The sequence below is a fragment of the Pituophis catenifer genome, unplaced genomic scaffold (genome assembly GCF_029215685.1).
Source record: "Pituophis catenifer annectens isolate HBS135680 unplaced genomic scaffold, rPitCat1.0.hap2 SCAF_15, whole genome shotgun sequence".
Taxonomy (NCBI): domain Eukaryota; kingdom Metazoa; phylum Chordata; class Lepidosauria; order Squamata; family Colubridae; genus Pituophis; species Pituophis catenifer.
The window spans coordinates 5,650,713-5,666,435 of record NW_027256895.1 but is presented as its reverse complement, the minus strand read 5'-3'; the positions used below and the strand labels follow the sequence as shown (position 1 = coordinate 5,666,435).

At 41.4% G+C, this 15,723-nt stretch overlaps 2 gene segments (V, D, J or C); both read left to right on the top strand.

Moving 5' to 3' along the window:
• LOC139324591 (Ig gamma-2C chain C region-like) overlaps positions 1–15,723 on the top strand; it is a 172,441-nt gene that overhangs the window by 131,666 nt on the left and 25,052 nt on the right.
• LOC139324649 (immunoglobulin heavy constant gamma 1-like) lies at positions 3,716–13,885 on the top strand. The segment is given in 4 exon segments: positions 3,716–3,731; positions 8,996–9,310; positions 9,967–10,296; positions 13,563–13,885. Coding segments are annotated over 4 exon segments (984 nt in total).

The following is a 15,723-nucleotide window of genomic DNA, read 5'->3' as shown; positions in this document are numbered from 1 at the left end:
TATAATTTGTGCTCATCTCTTTATGGTTATTATATTTGTTATTAAATATATATATGTGTGTATGTTTCTTATGAAAACCAAAAGACAATAGCTGTATGGTACATACCAAAGTTGGGAACCTGTGACTCCATAGATGTTGTTGGACTACATCATATCTGACAATTAGCTATGCTGGTGGATTGAAATTGGAGTCTGAAAACATCTAAAGGGCCACAGATTCCTACCCACTTACCGTATTTATCGGCATATAACGCGCACTGGCGTATAACACGCACCTTAATTTTAAGAGGGAAGTTTCAGGAAAAAAAGTAAATTTTAAATAAAGAACTTTGAAGCATAACATAACTTTAAATGTCTAAGTCTAAAAAAAGAACAACTAAAAAAAAACCCCAATTAACTATTTTTTTTAAAGCTCCCAAAGGGGAAAAAATCTTACCCAACAGAACAGGGGTCTCCAATCTTGGCAACTTTAAGACTTGTGGACTTCAACTCCCAGAATTCCTAAATCAAGGCAGGCAGGCAGAAAGAGCTGCTCACCGATGAGCTTGATTGCAGCCAGGGATATTCAGTTGATTGCTGATGCATGGATTGTGATCGTCATGCAATCAGCAACTAAGGTAAGGAAGCCAGAGGCTGGGGGGGGGAGAAAAAAAGAAACTTTTTTCCTTTTACATGGCTCTGGCGATCCTGATCCTGAATTGCCTGATTAGCAGGCAATTCAGCTGGGATGTCAGAGCTTGGCTACTCAGAGCCATTTAAAAGGGAAAAAAGCCTCTGATGATCGCGGGGCTCAGCTGGGCATGGGGGGCGGGGGCAGGGATTTTTGCTGGCGTATAACGCGCACATGTGATTTCCACATTATTTTCAAGATGAAAAAGTGTGTGTTATACGCCGATAAATACGGTATATATTTCAACTTATGTAATAAGAAACAAGATTACATCGTTTAGGGTATCTATGAGACCACCTTCTGCCACCAATAACCTCCCACTGGCCAATACGCTTCCACAGAGAGGGTCTCCTCAGGGTGCCGTCAGTCAAACAATGTTGACTGGCGGCCCCCAGGGGAAGAGCCTTCTCTGTGAGGGCACCCGCCCTCTGGAACAAGCTACCCCCAGGGATACGACTGATCCCGGACCTCCGTACTTTCCACCGGGCCCTGAAGACTTTTCTATTTCAGCAAGCCGGGCTGGCTTAATTTTTTTTTTTTTTTAATAATACTTTATTAATTAAAAAAAAAATTAAAAAGAAAACATCAAATCTCCATTAACATCTGAGGTGTCGTGCGGTTACATATTTACATTATGTACATATCAAGTATCTTCAAATCTACCATTATTAGAAATAGACATATCCTTATAGTCTCGTTCTATTATTCCACCATTTGTACTACCTTTCCCATACTGCCTTAAATTTTGAATTCTCATCGTCTTTAAGAGCACTTGTTAATTTTACCATTTCTGCGCATTCTAGGATTTTATTTATTATTGTCATCTCTGGAGGGGCTTGTTTGTCCTTCCAGTATTTTGCAAAGGTTAATCTGGCCGCTGTTATAACATGTATAATTAATTGTATCTTGTCCTTAGAGAGTCCATCTCCCATCATTCCTAATAAGAAGATTTCGGGGGAAAGTTTTATATCTTCTTCCACTATTGTAGCCAGATTCATATTTTTGTCCAAAACTTTTTTGTCTCTGGGCAGGACCACCACATATGAAAGAAGGTGCCAACCTCCTTTCCACACTTCCAACATATTGCTGAGGCACTGGGAAATATTTTTGCTAGTCTAACTGGGGCTAGATACCATCTATGAAAGATTACATGGTTTAGGGTATCTATGAGACCACCTTCTGCCACCAATAACCTCCCACTGGCCAATACGCTCCCACAGAGAGGGTCTCCTCAGGGTGCCGTCAGTCAAACAATGTTGACTGGCGGCCCCCAGGGGAAGAGCCTTCTCTGTGGGGGCACCTGCCCTCTGGAACAAGCTACCCCCAGGGATACGACTGATCCCAGACCTCCGTACTTTCCACTGGGCCCTGAAGACTTTTCTATTTCAGCAAGCCGGGCTGGCTTAAAATTTTTAACTGGTTAATTTTATGGGTAAGGGGTTTTAAATTGGGGAAGCCAAATTGATTTAATTATGTTTTAAATTATTTTAATTTTCATATTGTATGTATTTTAATCTTGGCTGTTCACCCTGAGTCCTTTGGGAGAAGGGCAGTATAAAAATTTAATAAATAATAATAATAATAAATAATAATAATAATTATCAACCCCCACATTGCTACAAAAATGAAAGGCATACCAGAACCTATGTAAAACCATGGGAAATTTTGATGAGTTGGGTAATAAATTATTCCCAAATAAATACATCCTATGGATTTTTAAGGGAGCAATTGCAATTGCCAGTTGTTGTTTTTTCTTGGAGAAAATAAATATGGAAGAAATTATGAACCCTAATTATAAATTATATATAAAATGTAATACATGGATAATGCAGTTTAGACATCTGGTAGTCATAGTTGAGTTTAGAGTTTTGATAAAAGATTTCCTGTAAGGTATACATTTCTAAAATGCATTGTTATAAAATTACATGAGAAAAATATTTATTCTAATTATTACATAAAGAAAGTCCTTTGCTTTCTACCCCATAGTTTAGATTGTCAGGGAGAAACTTGTTTGTTTTAATTTTTAAATGTTTTTATAATGGTTTTTTTTTAAAAAAAAATGCATTGTAAGCCGCTCTGAGTCTCCGGAGAAAAGTGGCATATAAATTGAAATAATAATAATAATAATAATAATAATAATAATAATAATAATAATAATAATAATAATAATAAGAAGAAGAAGAAGAAGAAGAAGAAGAAGAAGAAGAAGAAGAAGAAGAAGAAGAAGAAGAAGAAGAAGAAGAAGAAGAAGAAGAAGAAGAAGAAGAAGAAGAAGAACGTGAGTTGTGCAAACAGCAGCACTTAAATGTATAGCACCATTGCATTTGGGCTGTTAAAAAAAGCTACGTGCTGATGGAAGAGAGTATTTATAGGTCAGGGTTCAACTGTGGGGTCCTTGGTGCTCCCTGAGCTGGTGGTTTTCTTGCATTCTTGCAGATGTTTCAGTACCAAACAAGTAAAATGATTGGTAATCAATCATGTGCAAGAAAAACAGCCAAGTTCGGAGCCCAAGGAGCCCAAACCAAAAACCGAATGAGTAAAGAAATCTCTGGCAAATTAAATAATCACATCAAAATTTCTACCCAGTTAATAAGACAAATTCTCTTAGTTTTATACCCCAGAATACTTTTTTACCTCTTCTTCAGACAAAACCACAAGCGTATTCCTTGATTAGTGAAATATTCTACAAAAAAACTATCACAATAAAGACAATTATCTGGATATTTTCGTTGGTTGGTTAAATCATCAGGTTCCGTTTGACAGCTTTGCCTTGTGAGCGATGAATCTTTTGGACTTTGAAAAAAAAAATTAAGGGAGGGGGAAAATGGGGAAGTTCTTTGTGGTTGATGCTTTTTTGTTCTTCTTAAGATGGCACCTTTTGGATCCCAAATATATCTCTTAGGCCTCCGGGGTCTTGGTTTTTTTTTTCACACCTTCACGCTAGCTCAAAGAACGTGACCAGCTGGGAAAAAATTCTTTTTGCGGACATTATTTAAGACTCAGGTAAGGGGAAAATTTAGAGACAGACTATAGATTGGCAACGACATGGACCCTTGGCTTGGTGAGTACACAATTCATCTAAATTTGGGACTTGGGAAGATCGAAATGCAAAAAGTTGAGGTAAATTCAGGTTTCTTTCACATGTTGAATAATCAATCTTGGTCATCAACATCTTCCATGTATCTCAATAATGAAATTTTTGGTATGAGGCTTGGAACATCTTGTAAGGTAATTGCCTTCCATCATCCTTAAATCTCAGCTGAGCCTCCCAACTGGAAACTGGGCAACTTGTAGTCCTAAAAGAAGTTACCTAATCCTCATATTCCAGATTACGGTCCAACTTCAGTAGGGTTTGGCAGGTAGCAACTCATGCATGCATACTAGCCATGGACAGCTGTGAAGCTGAGGTAGAAGTTTTGTAACTGGGGAAAGAGGAAAAGTTTATCTCTCTTTCTTAACATCTTCCAAGTTCCACAAACAACCAGGAAGCTTAGAAGTTGACATCTGATCTACCTGCCATTTTGTCCCTCATGATCTTTTTCAGCGTTAGATTAAAGAATCTGAAGTGCGTCAAGTTAAGAAATTGAGAATCTATCTCAAGGCAGGAGATTCATCTGTAAGTTATTCAAAGATGTAGTTAATGAGGAAGACACTGGGACTGAAATCTGTGTTTCCACTCTCCGTGAAGCAGGAGACAAGGGGACAGTGGGATTAATGATCAAGTAGGATTAATTAGCTACCCACTCAAGCTGGATACCTAACGGGAAAGTTTAGGCCTTACCAATTAACTCTGGCTCTGCTAGTGAAAAATCAAAGATCATATTCAGCTGGGAGATTTCTGAAGCTTGAGCTGAGAAGTAGTATGAGCTACCTCAGCATCTGCTCCAAGCTTGATCCTCAATGGATCGTTTTTGATCTGACACTTAAATTCCAGGATATGGAGATGCCTTGGGATGGCACATTTGGGAGATGAGTTATTTTTGAGTTGAAATGTGTTAGAAGAAAGGACACCTGTTCCATGCTGGATCTCTCACTGTGCCATTTCTTATCCTTCAAGTTTAGTCAAGTCTAGTCAAGCTAAGGGACAGCACGGGTTTCTACATCCTGCCAGAAGCCCAACTATGAGCTTTCTGAGGAAGTAGCTAGGGTTTAGAGAAAGTGGCAGGGAGTGAGATATTATCTGGGTGTCAAGCTTGCTATTTCAGTTAGGAGGAGGTGCATTTGAAGGTTCAGGGATTGGAAAGAAGGGGGCTCTTGGCTGAGCATAAAACCCACCCAAAAATTTCTCCACTTCTGAACTGAGTAGGAACAAAGTTGTCTCCTACAAATTGTATGTTCAGCTGTGTGTTATGTAAGCTAGCTAGCTGAGTCCAGAGTTCAGATCAGCTGGAAGGTAGAAATAAACTAACTGAGTACCCGCTTGGTGGAATTAGGCTGCCAGGAGATTTGTTTCCAGGATGATGCTTGAGGGGGAAAGATTGTGCACCATACCCTGAGTGTCAGCTTCAAAGCAGGTATGAGAGAATCCATCACCCTACTGGAGCCCTCTCTCATTTTGGGGGCAATCTATGGCAATTTTAGGTTCCAATAGCTAGTGAAGAACAAAGCGGCAACGTAGATGAAGGCTCAATGCCAGCTTTTATTTTGGAGAAACTAAAAGAAAGGTCAAAAAAACCTACCCCATCCTTTGCTAACCTTAGGACTCATTTGAGATGAGAAAAGCATCTACCAGAAAAGTTTTAATTCCCAGATGTGCTTTGCTGCTTCCTCAAAGACGGTCCTGCCCAGATGAGCTGGAGGAAGTTCTGGACTGCTACTAAAGGTTTCTCTCCTCCCAGATCAATGTTAGTTTTACAGTGAAGCTATTGGGCAGCAAAAACAGGCAACCTGCATCTTGGCAAGTGGAAGGGGGAAAGAGACAATGTGACTTCCATTAGATTTTAGCTAGGAAATTGCCAAGCTGCTGAATTGGAATTAGGCTGCCAAGAGATTTGTTTCCAGGATGATGCTTGAGGGGGAAAGATTGTGCACCATACCTTGAGTGTCAGCTTCAAAGCAGGTATGAGAGAATCCATCACCCTACTGGAGCCCCTCTGCCAAGGCTAAAATCCCTTTAGAAGATCTCTAATCCTTCAGATGATGAACTGGGTTCAGGAAGGTGGAGAGAAGCTCCAAACACTTTGTCCTCCACCCTCCATAGGGCCATCTTGAGAAACTCTGGAATTCCCAGATCAACATCATTATACTTCTATGAAAGGTGTATTGATTGACATATAGGAAGGGCCTTGGTAGACAAGAGGACTATGTAGTAAACATAGTCCTGTTTTTTCCTCTGGTCTGTCTTAAACTCTAATAGAAGGTGGGAGAAATCCATCGAAGAAACTCTATCCCATTTCAGACAAATGGTTGTCCAATCTCTTCTTACAAACCTCCAGTGATGGAGCAGCCATCATTTCTGAAGGCAAGCTGTTCCACTAGTTAATTGTTCTCACTGTCAGGAAATTTCTCCCTTGTTCTAGGTTGGTCCTTCATTAGTTTCCATCCATTGCATCTTGTCCTGAGTTCAGGTGCTTTAGAGAAGTTGGGTTGATACCCTTCTTCTTTGTGGGAGCCCCTCAGATATTGCAAGACTGTTCTCCTATCACCCCAATCCTACTCTTCATCAGACTAAACATACCTAGTTCTTGTAACCATCCTTCATATATTTTAGATTCCAGTCCCCTAATCATTTAAGAGGAAGTAACAACTGAGTTTCAAAGATGGGGAACGTATTTTGAGATGCTTTGACTGAGGAGGTTTTCTTCTCCTAAGGAAGCATATTTCATAGTGATGCTCAGAGTCTTGATCTGTGATCTTTCTAAGCCAAAGTGAATTTCTGTTTCATCCCACAGATTTTATCTGCTTATAATTATTTGCTTCTTTCCCTTTAACGGACGTGGCTGTTACACTTTCCCAAAACATTTTCACCTGTAAGCTGGGCGGGCATAAACATTTGTTTCATAAAATAAATAAGGATTTCAATTCATGCCCATTTTCCCTTTACCGGGATGAGATTTCATAGCGTTTGGTTTAAATTCTGCACCTCTCGAGTGAAACAATATCTGATTTCCATGAACTGATAAACTGATAATCTAAGACATTTCAGATAAGCGATGTATCTCCATATTCATAAATAAACATGCATCTGAATTTGATGGACCCAAGGAAGTCAAATTAATCTAGAACTTCTTTTTCCAGGAATCCAGTTCTCTTTAAGCAGAAATTTCATAGTAAAAAAAATAAAATTAATTTAAAAAAATAATAATTCTTTAGAAAAGAATATTTTTTTAAAAAAAGAATATATTTTCTTAATGTAGTTTTTTAAAAAAAAAAATTGTTCAAATGTCTATAGAGATTCTCAGTCATCTATGTTATGGTTGTCCCAAAGGTACTTTACATTAATTTTATGAGGAAGTAGAATCAACCTTATTAAGCACCCTGTTATTAAGACCAGTTGCCTGCAATTACTGCAGGTTCGAATCTCGCCAGGCTCAAGGTTGACTCAGCCTTCCATCCTTTCTAAGGTAGGTAAATTGAGGACCCAGTTGTGGGGGCAATAAGCTGACTTTGTATAAATATACAAAAGGATGAAGGCTATTGCTTAGTGCATTGTAAGCCGCCCTGAGTCTCCGGAGAAGGGCTGCATATAAATCAAATTAAAAAAAAAAAACAAACCTAGAATTTCTTTCTTTGGGAATCCAGCTCTCTTTAAGCAGAGATTTCATAGTAAAAAATAGTATTTTTTAAAAAAAAAAAGATTTCTATTTTTTAAATATATATTTTCTTAATGTAGGGTTGTTGTTTTTTTTCAAAATGTCTATGGAGATTCTCAGTCATCTGAGTCATAGTTGTCCCAAAGGTGCTTTTTCAAAAGCCAATTGGATTTTTTCGGATTTTCCTTGAAGATATTTTGCTTCTCAGCCAAGAAACGTCTTCAGTTCTGACTGAATGTTGGAGAATGGGAGGATTTATATACCTTGTAGACATTTGGTTGTTAGCACTTTTTCTGTAAGTTGTTGAGGCCACTTGGAGATTTATCTCTGCCCTCGGGGTTCCCTGAATAGTGCAAATGGGTGTGGAAACTTCTTGGAATTGCTAAAAGCACTGTGTTGTTTACTGTTCAAATTAAATCCCATACAAATTGGATCCTGTATTGCTAAAATGTCCTAAAATGTCCCATCTAAAATATCCTTCTGTCTTCTGTCCCACATCTGGGTGATTAAAAAATCTACCTTCTGTCGACTCATCCCAAATTTTCTCTTTTGCTCCAACACCTTGCATTCCTCACATGATGACTCTAAACTTTATTTGGGTAACAAAATAATATTAGTTTGAAATCAAAAAGCTATACTTCCCTTATTGGCAGACTATTTGTAGAACATGGTCTGAAATCTAGGGCTTAAGCAGAAAGAAGGGCGTGAAGATTTTACAGTTTCAAGAACCTTAAATTGGTTTTCTTGAAAACAAAAATTCTTGACCTTGAGGTCTGTCTCCTGCCCCATGCGCTAATTAAATTTGATATTTCAGGTGTTTCCAGATGATGGATTGCACTAATGGTACAATGTAGGTATTCCATATTTATCTCTTTCATTAATTCTATTTGAGTCAAAAAAAAAAAAGAGAGAAAGAAATCAGAATGGGGACAGTGTCAATTTGCAAAGCTTTCAAGTTGCCATGAGCAGGAGGGAGGAAGAACTGATAGAGCTGATTGATTTCCCTAACTGAAGTACATTCCATACATTCTTCCTGACCTCAATCAGAAGGAGGGTGTTGGATTTCACAGTCAGCCAAAATGGTTAATTGGAGAATGTGATTTATGACATGGCCAGAGAGGAGGGAAGAGACAGGGTCATAGGGGAACGTAAATCTACGTGGGATTAGTTCTAACTGCATCCGAATATTGCCGAAATGGTGCTCCTAATAAATGACTATATTTCTTTTGAAGTTCGGCTCATGGCTCATGAATTAATTAGGGCATCTTTTGGAAACTTCACAGACAGCTTCTTGCAAATTCTCTCTCTACAATTTCACAGGTATAGTATGGAGCAGTATTTTTTCCAATTTGGCAACTTTAAGATGCGGTGGACATCAATTCCCAGAATTCTTCCCATTATTCGTGTCAGTTCTCCTGGCGGCTGGGTAGGAACTGAACTGAAATCCATCAAATTTTAAAATTACCAAGCTGGAAAAACATTACTGTGGTCTATTTTGCCGAGAACACACAAGTCCACTAGAGGATATCTCTATACCAACTTCGTCTTCCTGTCTTTATCTTCCCCTTTGCAGATCCTCCCAAAGCCCCCAGTGTGTTCCCATTGATTCCTAGTGGCCCAGCCCGGGTGACCAGGGCGACTTCCTCTGACTCCGAAGTTACCATCGGTTGTCTCATCAAAGACTACTTTCCTGGACCAGCCACAGTGCAATGGAATTCAGGCACCATCACCAGTGGGATCCACCACTTTCCTCCAGTTCGGCATGCATCCGGCCAGTATACTCACACCAGCCTGCTCACCATCCCCACAAGCCAGTGGGAATCCGACTCATTCTATTGCAACGTAGTACATGAAGCTACCAACTCCAGAATCAACAAATACGTTGGCCGTGAGTCCAGCAAAAATTGCACTTCTCCTTTTTCTTTTCAAAGGGCAGTTGATTTGACCAAAGAAAATTCAACCACTGAGTACAACATTGGAGGGGTGGTGAAAAGATTCAGTATTCAGAAGAAGATCAGATTTCTTTTGGGTTTAATAAGACATACACTGGACAGTTCACATGTATTGTCAACTTGCAAAGCTTTCAAGTTGCCATGAGCAGGAGGGAGGGAGAACTGAAAGAGCTGATTGATTTCCCTAACTGAAGCTACATTCCATAGATGCTTTCTTACCGCAATCAGTAGAAGGGTGTTGGATTTCACAGCCAGCCAAAGTGGTTAATTGGAGAATGTGATTTATGACATGGCCAGGGAGGAGGGGAGAGACAGGGTCATAGGGGAACGTAAATCTATGTGGGATTAGTTCTAACTGCATTCGAATATTGCCAAAATGGTGCTCCTAATAAATGACTGTATTTCTTTTGAAGTTTGGCTCATGGCTCATGAATTAATTAGGGCATCTTTCGGAAACTTCACACATAAAACAAGCAGGATTTTATCTGGATAAACTCAAAAGCTAACCTAGAATGAAATGAGAAATTAGATGAAGGGTTGAAGGGAAAGGAGAGGAGGGATGTAAGGACTGACATGAATTTTGTATCCATAGAAACCAGCAGGGATTTATCGACTAGGATTAATACCTACCTTCTGCCCCCACGGCCAAAACACCTGTACATACACAGAAATGCCAAGATCGCTTGTGTGGTGGTCAATCTGGAATGGGAAGAGGGGTTGAAAATAAGTTGGACACGCCAGAAGCGAGTCGCCACGCATCCAGAATTAGTGGCGGTGACCGAAGAAACCAATGGGACCTTCACTGCTGTCAGCCGCCTCCCTGTCTCTGCCCAAGATTGGGAATCTGGAGAAAATTTCACCTGTTCGGTAGAATATCCAGGTTTGCCTGGTCCCATCGAGAAGACAATTTCCAAGAGCAGAGGTAAGGGGGAAGCAGAGTGGCTCTCTCCACCTTGTGAACCAATGAATTTAATTTCTCTATATTTGGGGGGCAAAAAAGAAAACATGTACAATACACGGTGTGCACCTCCAGGCTGGAGATGTAAAGCAGAATGTTCCCTTGTCATCAATGGTCTCCAGTCATGGATCTTTCTTTTGCTTCCTCTTCTGGTCTCCAATCAAGGAGCTTAAACAAAATGAGATATGGATTAGATTCAGATACAGATTAACAGAGTTGGAAGGGACCTTGTAGCAGTGGTGGGTTCCTCCCGGTTCAGCCCGGTTCGGCCGAGCCGGTAGCGGTGACGATATGACATCACCAAACCAGTTCCCTCCCGCCCCCCCGCCCCCAATTTTTCGCTGCCTCCCGAGTCCCAGCTGATCGGCTGGAAGGAAAAAAACTGTTTAAACTCTTGCCGTGGGACTTCAAAGGGCCGCCCTACAGCTGATCAGTGTTAAAAGGCAGTGTGGTGGTAGACCAGTGTGCTCGAAAAACAAATGGGTAGACCAGGATGCTCCAAGAACAAATGGATAGACCGGTACAGCTCTACAAATAGTTAACAGCCTCGTAGACCAGTACCTCTGCTAAATCCTAAAGAATTGTCACATGACCATCAAACTACGCCCACAAAAAAAGCCACGCCCACAGAACCGGTAGTAAAAAATTTTAGAACCCACCCCTGCCTTGTAGGTCATCTAGTCCAACACCCCCTCCAGCATTTCTGACAGATGGCAGTCCAATCTCTTCTTGAAAGCCTCCAGTGATGAAGCTCCCACAACTTCTGAAGGCAAATTCTGTTCCATCAGTTGATGGTTCTCACTGTCAGAAAATTTCTCCTGATTTCCAGGTTGAATCTCTCCTTGTTCAGCTTCCATCCATTGTTCTTTGTCTGGCCTTCAGGTGTTTTGGAAAATAATTTGACCCCCTGCTCTCTGTGGCAGCCCCTCAAATATTGGAAGACTGCTATCCTGTCTCCCCTGGTCCTTCTCTATGGGATTCCCTATCATCCCATCCTCGTTTATGAAATCTCTCCAATGTAGACATTGGTTTCCTCTTGTTGTTCTGGAGGATCAGATTAAAAGCCTGAGGGAAATCCTTATACAGCTTTAGATAGACTGAATAATCTTCCAAGGGAATGCACTGTTGGTATAACCAGCACATCACTGCCCTGCAGACATACATACAATGTAGAGTAATGTTGGCAGGCGGCCTTTGGAGTTAAGCGGACATGCAACTTCAGAGGAGTTGCATGTCCTGCTGTCAGATGACTCACTGTCCACATTGGCTGAACGTTAAGTTCTAATTTGGCTTACAAGGCTACCTGATTCCCTCAGTCAATTTTTTGTCATTAATATTGTAACTGATTGGTTTATTTCCCAAGTGAACCAGTCCCCAGTGGTTGGCTGTCTAGAACAGGGGTCCCCAACCTTTTGGACCTCAGGGACCACCAAGTTCATAATTTTAAATCCTGTGGACCACGAATATGAATCCTTTGCGCTGCTTGCTGAAGCGCCTGGACTCCCAATGATAGGATGGGGTACTTCAGGCACTCTCCCTCCTCTCTCTCTCTCTTTTTCATTCTTTCTCTTTCTCTCTCTCTCTTTTATTCTGTCTCTTTCTGTCTCTTTCATTCTCTGTCTCTGTCTCTTTCTTTCTCTCTCTCTCTCTCATTCTCTCTTTCATTCTCTCTTTCTCTCTTTCTCTTTCATTCTCTCTCTCATTCTCTCTCTGTCTCTTTCTCTCTCTTTTTTTTCATTCTGTCTCTTTCTCTTTCTTTCTCTTTCTCTCTTTCATTCTGTCTCTTTCTCTTTCTTTCTCTTTCTTTCTCTCTCATTCTGTCTCTTTCTTTCTCTCTCTTTCATTCTCTCTCTCTCATTCTCTCTTTCATTATGTCCCTTTCTCTTTCTCTCTCTCATTCATTCTCTCTCTCCCATTCTGTCTCTTTCTTTCTCTCTCTTTCATTCTCTCTCTATCATTCTCTCTTTTATTCTTTCCTTTTCTCTCTCTCTCTCTCATTCTTTCTCTCTCTCTCATTCTGTCTCTTTCTCTCTCTCTCTTTCACTCTCTGTCTCTTCCTCTCTCTCATTCTCTCTCTCTCCCCCTCTCTCACTCTTTCTCTCTCCCCCTCTCTTTCTCTCTCTCTTTCTCTCTCTCTTTCTCTCTCCCCCTCTCTCTCTCCCACTCTTTCTCATTCTCTCTCTCTTTCATTCTCTCTCTTTCATTCTCTCTCTTTCTCTCTTTCATTCTTTCTCTCCTTTTGTCTCTTTCTCTCTTTTTCTTTCATTCTCTCTTTCTCATTTTCTCTCTTTCATTCTTTCTTTCTCTCTCTTTCTCTCTGTCTCTTTCTCTCTCTCTTTCATTCTCTCTCTCACTCACTCACTGTCTCATTCTGATTCTCTCTCATTCTCTCTTTCATTCTGTCTCTCTCTCTCATTCTCTCTCTGTCTCTTTCTCTCTCACACACACATTTTCTCTTTCTTTCATTCTGTCTCTCTCTCTCTCTCTCTCTCTCTCTCTCTCTCTCTTTCTCTCTCCCCACATCTCTCTCTCCAACTCTTTCTAATTCTCTCTCCCCCCTCTCTCTCTCTCTCTCTCATTCCCTCTCTTTCATTCTCTCTTCCCCCCCGCTCTCTCCCATCTCATGGGTCAGCCAATGTCTTGGGGCTGAGAGGAAGTCAAGCATCTCCTTGAGAGACCAAGGGCAGGAAGAAACAGCCATGGGATCCAGCTTCGCTTCTACTCTGCAAATCTCCATTCACTGCCCTTCCCTTGCAGGCGAGGAGTGACTGGGAAGGGAGGGCAAGGGGCGGGGACAGCCACTGGTGGGTTCAGCCAACAGGAAGCTACAGCAGGGGGGAGAAACAGCCTGGGGTTGCCGCCACCCATTGCTTTGGCCTGCCTGCACCGCCATCCCCCTCCCCTTGCACCATTACCTCATTCCGGCCGGCAAGGGCTGTGCTGCAAAGTTGCAAGTTGCACCAACCTCCCTCTACAGTGGAGATTTACAGACCCACCATGAGCTGGCTGGCCAGTCCCATATTCCAGAGCTCTGACCATAGCTCATCCTGGAGCAGCTCCTCCCCCTGGGGGCATCGCGGACCACCAAGATTTTCTCGCAGACCACCAGTTGGTGACCACTGATCTAGAATGAATCATGACTTAATTCATGGGAACGCATTTGCTGCTTCCATTAGTTTATCCTGAGCTCAATTTTATGGGATTTTCTTTTTCTTTCCATGTTCACAAAGAAAAGAGCAAGGCACCCAACATTCACGTCTATCCTCCCATCCCCGGCAATTCACTTGCCATCACTTGCCTCATTCGTAACTTTTACCCAAGTGAAAATGATGTCTTCTGGGAAAAAAATGGAAATGCCATTCCAGAAAACGACTACGTCAACACCCCAGCTGTGAAGGAAAAGAGTGGCGATACCTACTTCCTGTATAGCAAATTGACAATCTCAGATTCAGGTTGGAATGACGGTAGCTTATTTAGATGCAAGATTGTCCATGAAGCCCTTGAAACGAAGGTCACCCAGAAGACCATAAAGAAAACCTCCCGTAAACGTTGAAGACTGCCCTCAATGTGCATTGTCCTCCTGGATTGGTCTCTCATATCTTTGTAAATGGTTTACATGCTAATATGTTTTGCTGCTGGCTGAATAAAAGCAAACTCCTCAGAGCTCTCTTAGGTTGTGCTCTTTTCTTCAACCAAACGGGGGACTAGGCCAGGTTGAGGGAGGAATTCTGGAATGAAGAGGAATTTCTCTGGAGAGTAGAACGAAGGCTCAAGGTTGATGCCGGGAGAAAAAGGGGTTTCACTCCTCCCTTATCAGGATCAATTTCAGCTCCAAAGTCCTCCGTCCATATAAGAGCAACCATCCTTCTCACAGCACTTCCAGCAAGGAATCCAACCAGACCAGGGGAATCAAACTCAATTTCATTGAGGGCCCCATCAGGGTTGTGTTTGATTCCCTGGCTGCAACCAGGAAGTGCATGGCCAGGGGGCATGGCCAAGGTGGGTGTGGTCAGGGTGGGTGTGGCCATGGGCATGACATGGGTCTTGTGTCAGAGGAGGCACCTGTGGTAGCCATGTGCTAAGGCAGACTTCCCCAAGACCCTTCCTCACTCTCATTATAACCTTCCTTCCTTCCTTCCTTCCTTCCTTCCTTCCTTCCTTCCTTCTCTTCTTTTTCCTTCCTTCTTCCTTCTAATGTCTTCTTCCTTCCCCTTATTTTCTTTATTTACTTCCTTGCTCCCTTCCTATATTTTCTTTCTTTTCCTCAGTTTTTCCTCTTTCCTTTCTCCTTTCCTTTTTTTTTTAAAAAAGAAATTTTATTGAATTTATAAAGATATATATATTTACATTTCCATTAATATCGGACATGCAGTGTTTTTAACCATATACAAAATATATTTCTGGTGTCATTTAGGTTACTTTTTACTTTTATTTAACACACCTTTTTCCTCTTCCTTTCATTTTATCATTCATCCACTCATACCACCTTCCCCACACGGTATAGTATTCTGCATTCTCATCATCATTTATTTCATGGGTTAATTTGGTCATCTCTGCGCACTCCAGTATTTTCCTAGTTATAAGCTCTTCTGGGTTTTCTCTTTCCAATATTGTTTCTCCTTTCCTATCCCTTCTTGCATGCTCAAATGCAAAAGGGGAAACGTTTCTCCTTTTGTTTTGTCTTTAGTTTGTTTTGATAGTCCTCGGCCAGACAAAATGGGGCACGAGTGAGTCTGCATACGGCCCCCCCTGCACCTCATTTTGGCTAGCAGAGGCACCACAGACTGGTCGTTTCCTATTTCCAGGCTGGTCCCGTGGGCGAAATCTAAGCACCCCGCAGGCCGGATTCACCCTCAGGCCTTGAGTTTGACACCCCTGATCCAGACCAAGCAGCCTAAGTTCATACTTCTGCAGATATTTGGACCCATCAATCTCCTCCATGCTCCTCACTTCTTTCAATTTGTATGTGCCGTAAGACCACTTTCCCTTCTGCGTTGGCTGTGGTCTTCTGACAAAGGAATCCAATTCATTCAATTACAATTTTTTAATTTTCCCATTAAGTTTCTCTTTCATCTCTCTTTGTCCTCCCCCCTCCCCATCCTAACCCTTTCAGCCAACCAGAGTTGAATGGGAGGTTCTTGGAAGTAATAAATAATCCTTTGAACATCCTTGCAATTGATTTGAATCACATCTATATGCAGTGGTAGCTACATTGGCTGGCTAAACTACTACACAGCAATAAAATTATATTGCGTTATAAATATATAACACAAAAAACAACAAAACAATAAAATAGAGCAGTATCGCTCAAGCTTGGCAACTTGACAATGACTGGACTTCAACTCCCAGAATTTCCCAGCTGTTTTGCCCCAGCTACGGACCTCAAAGAAC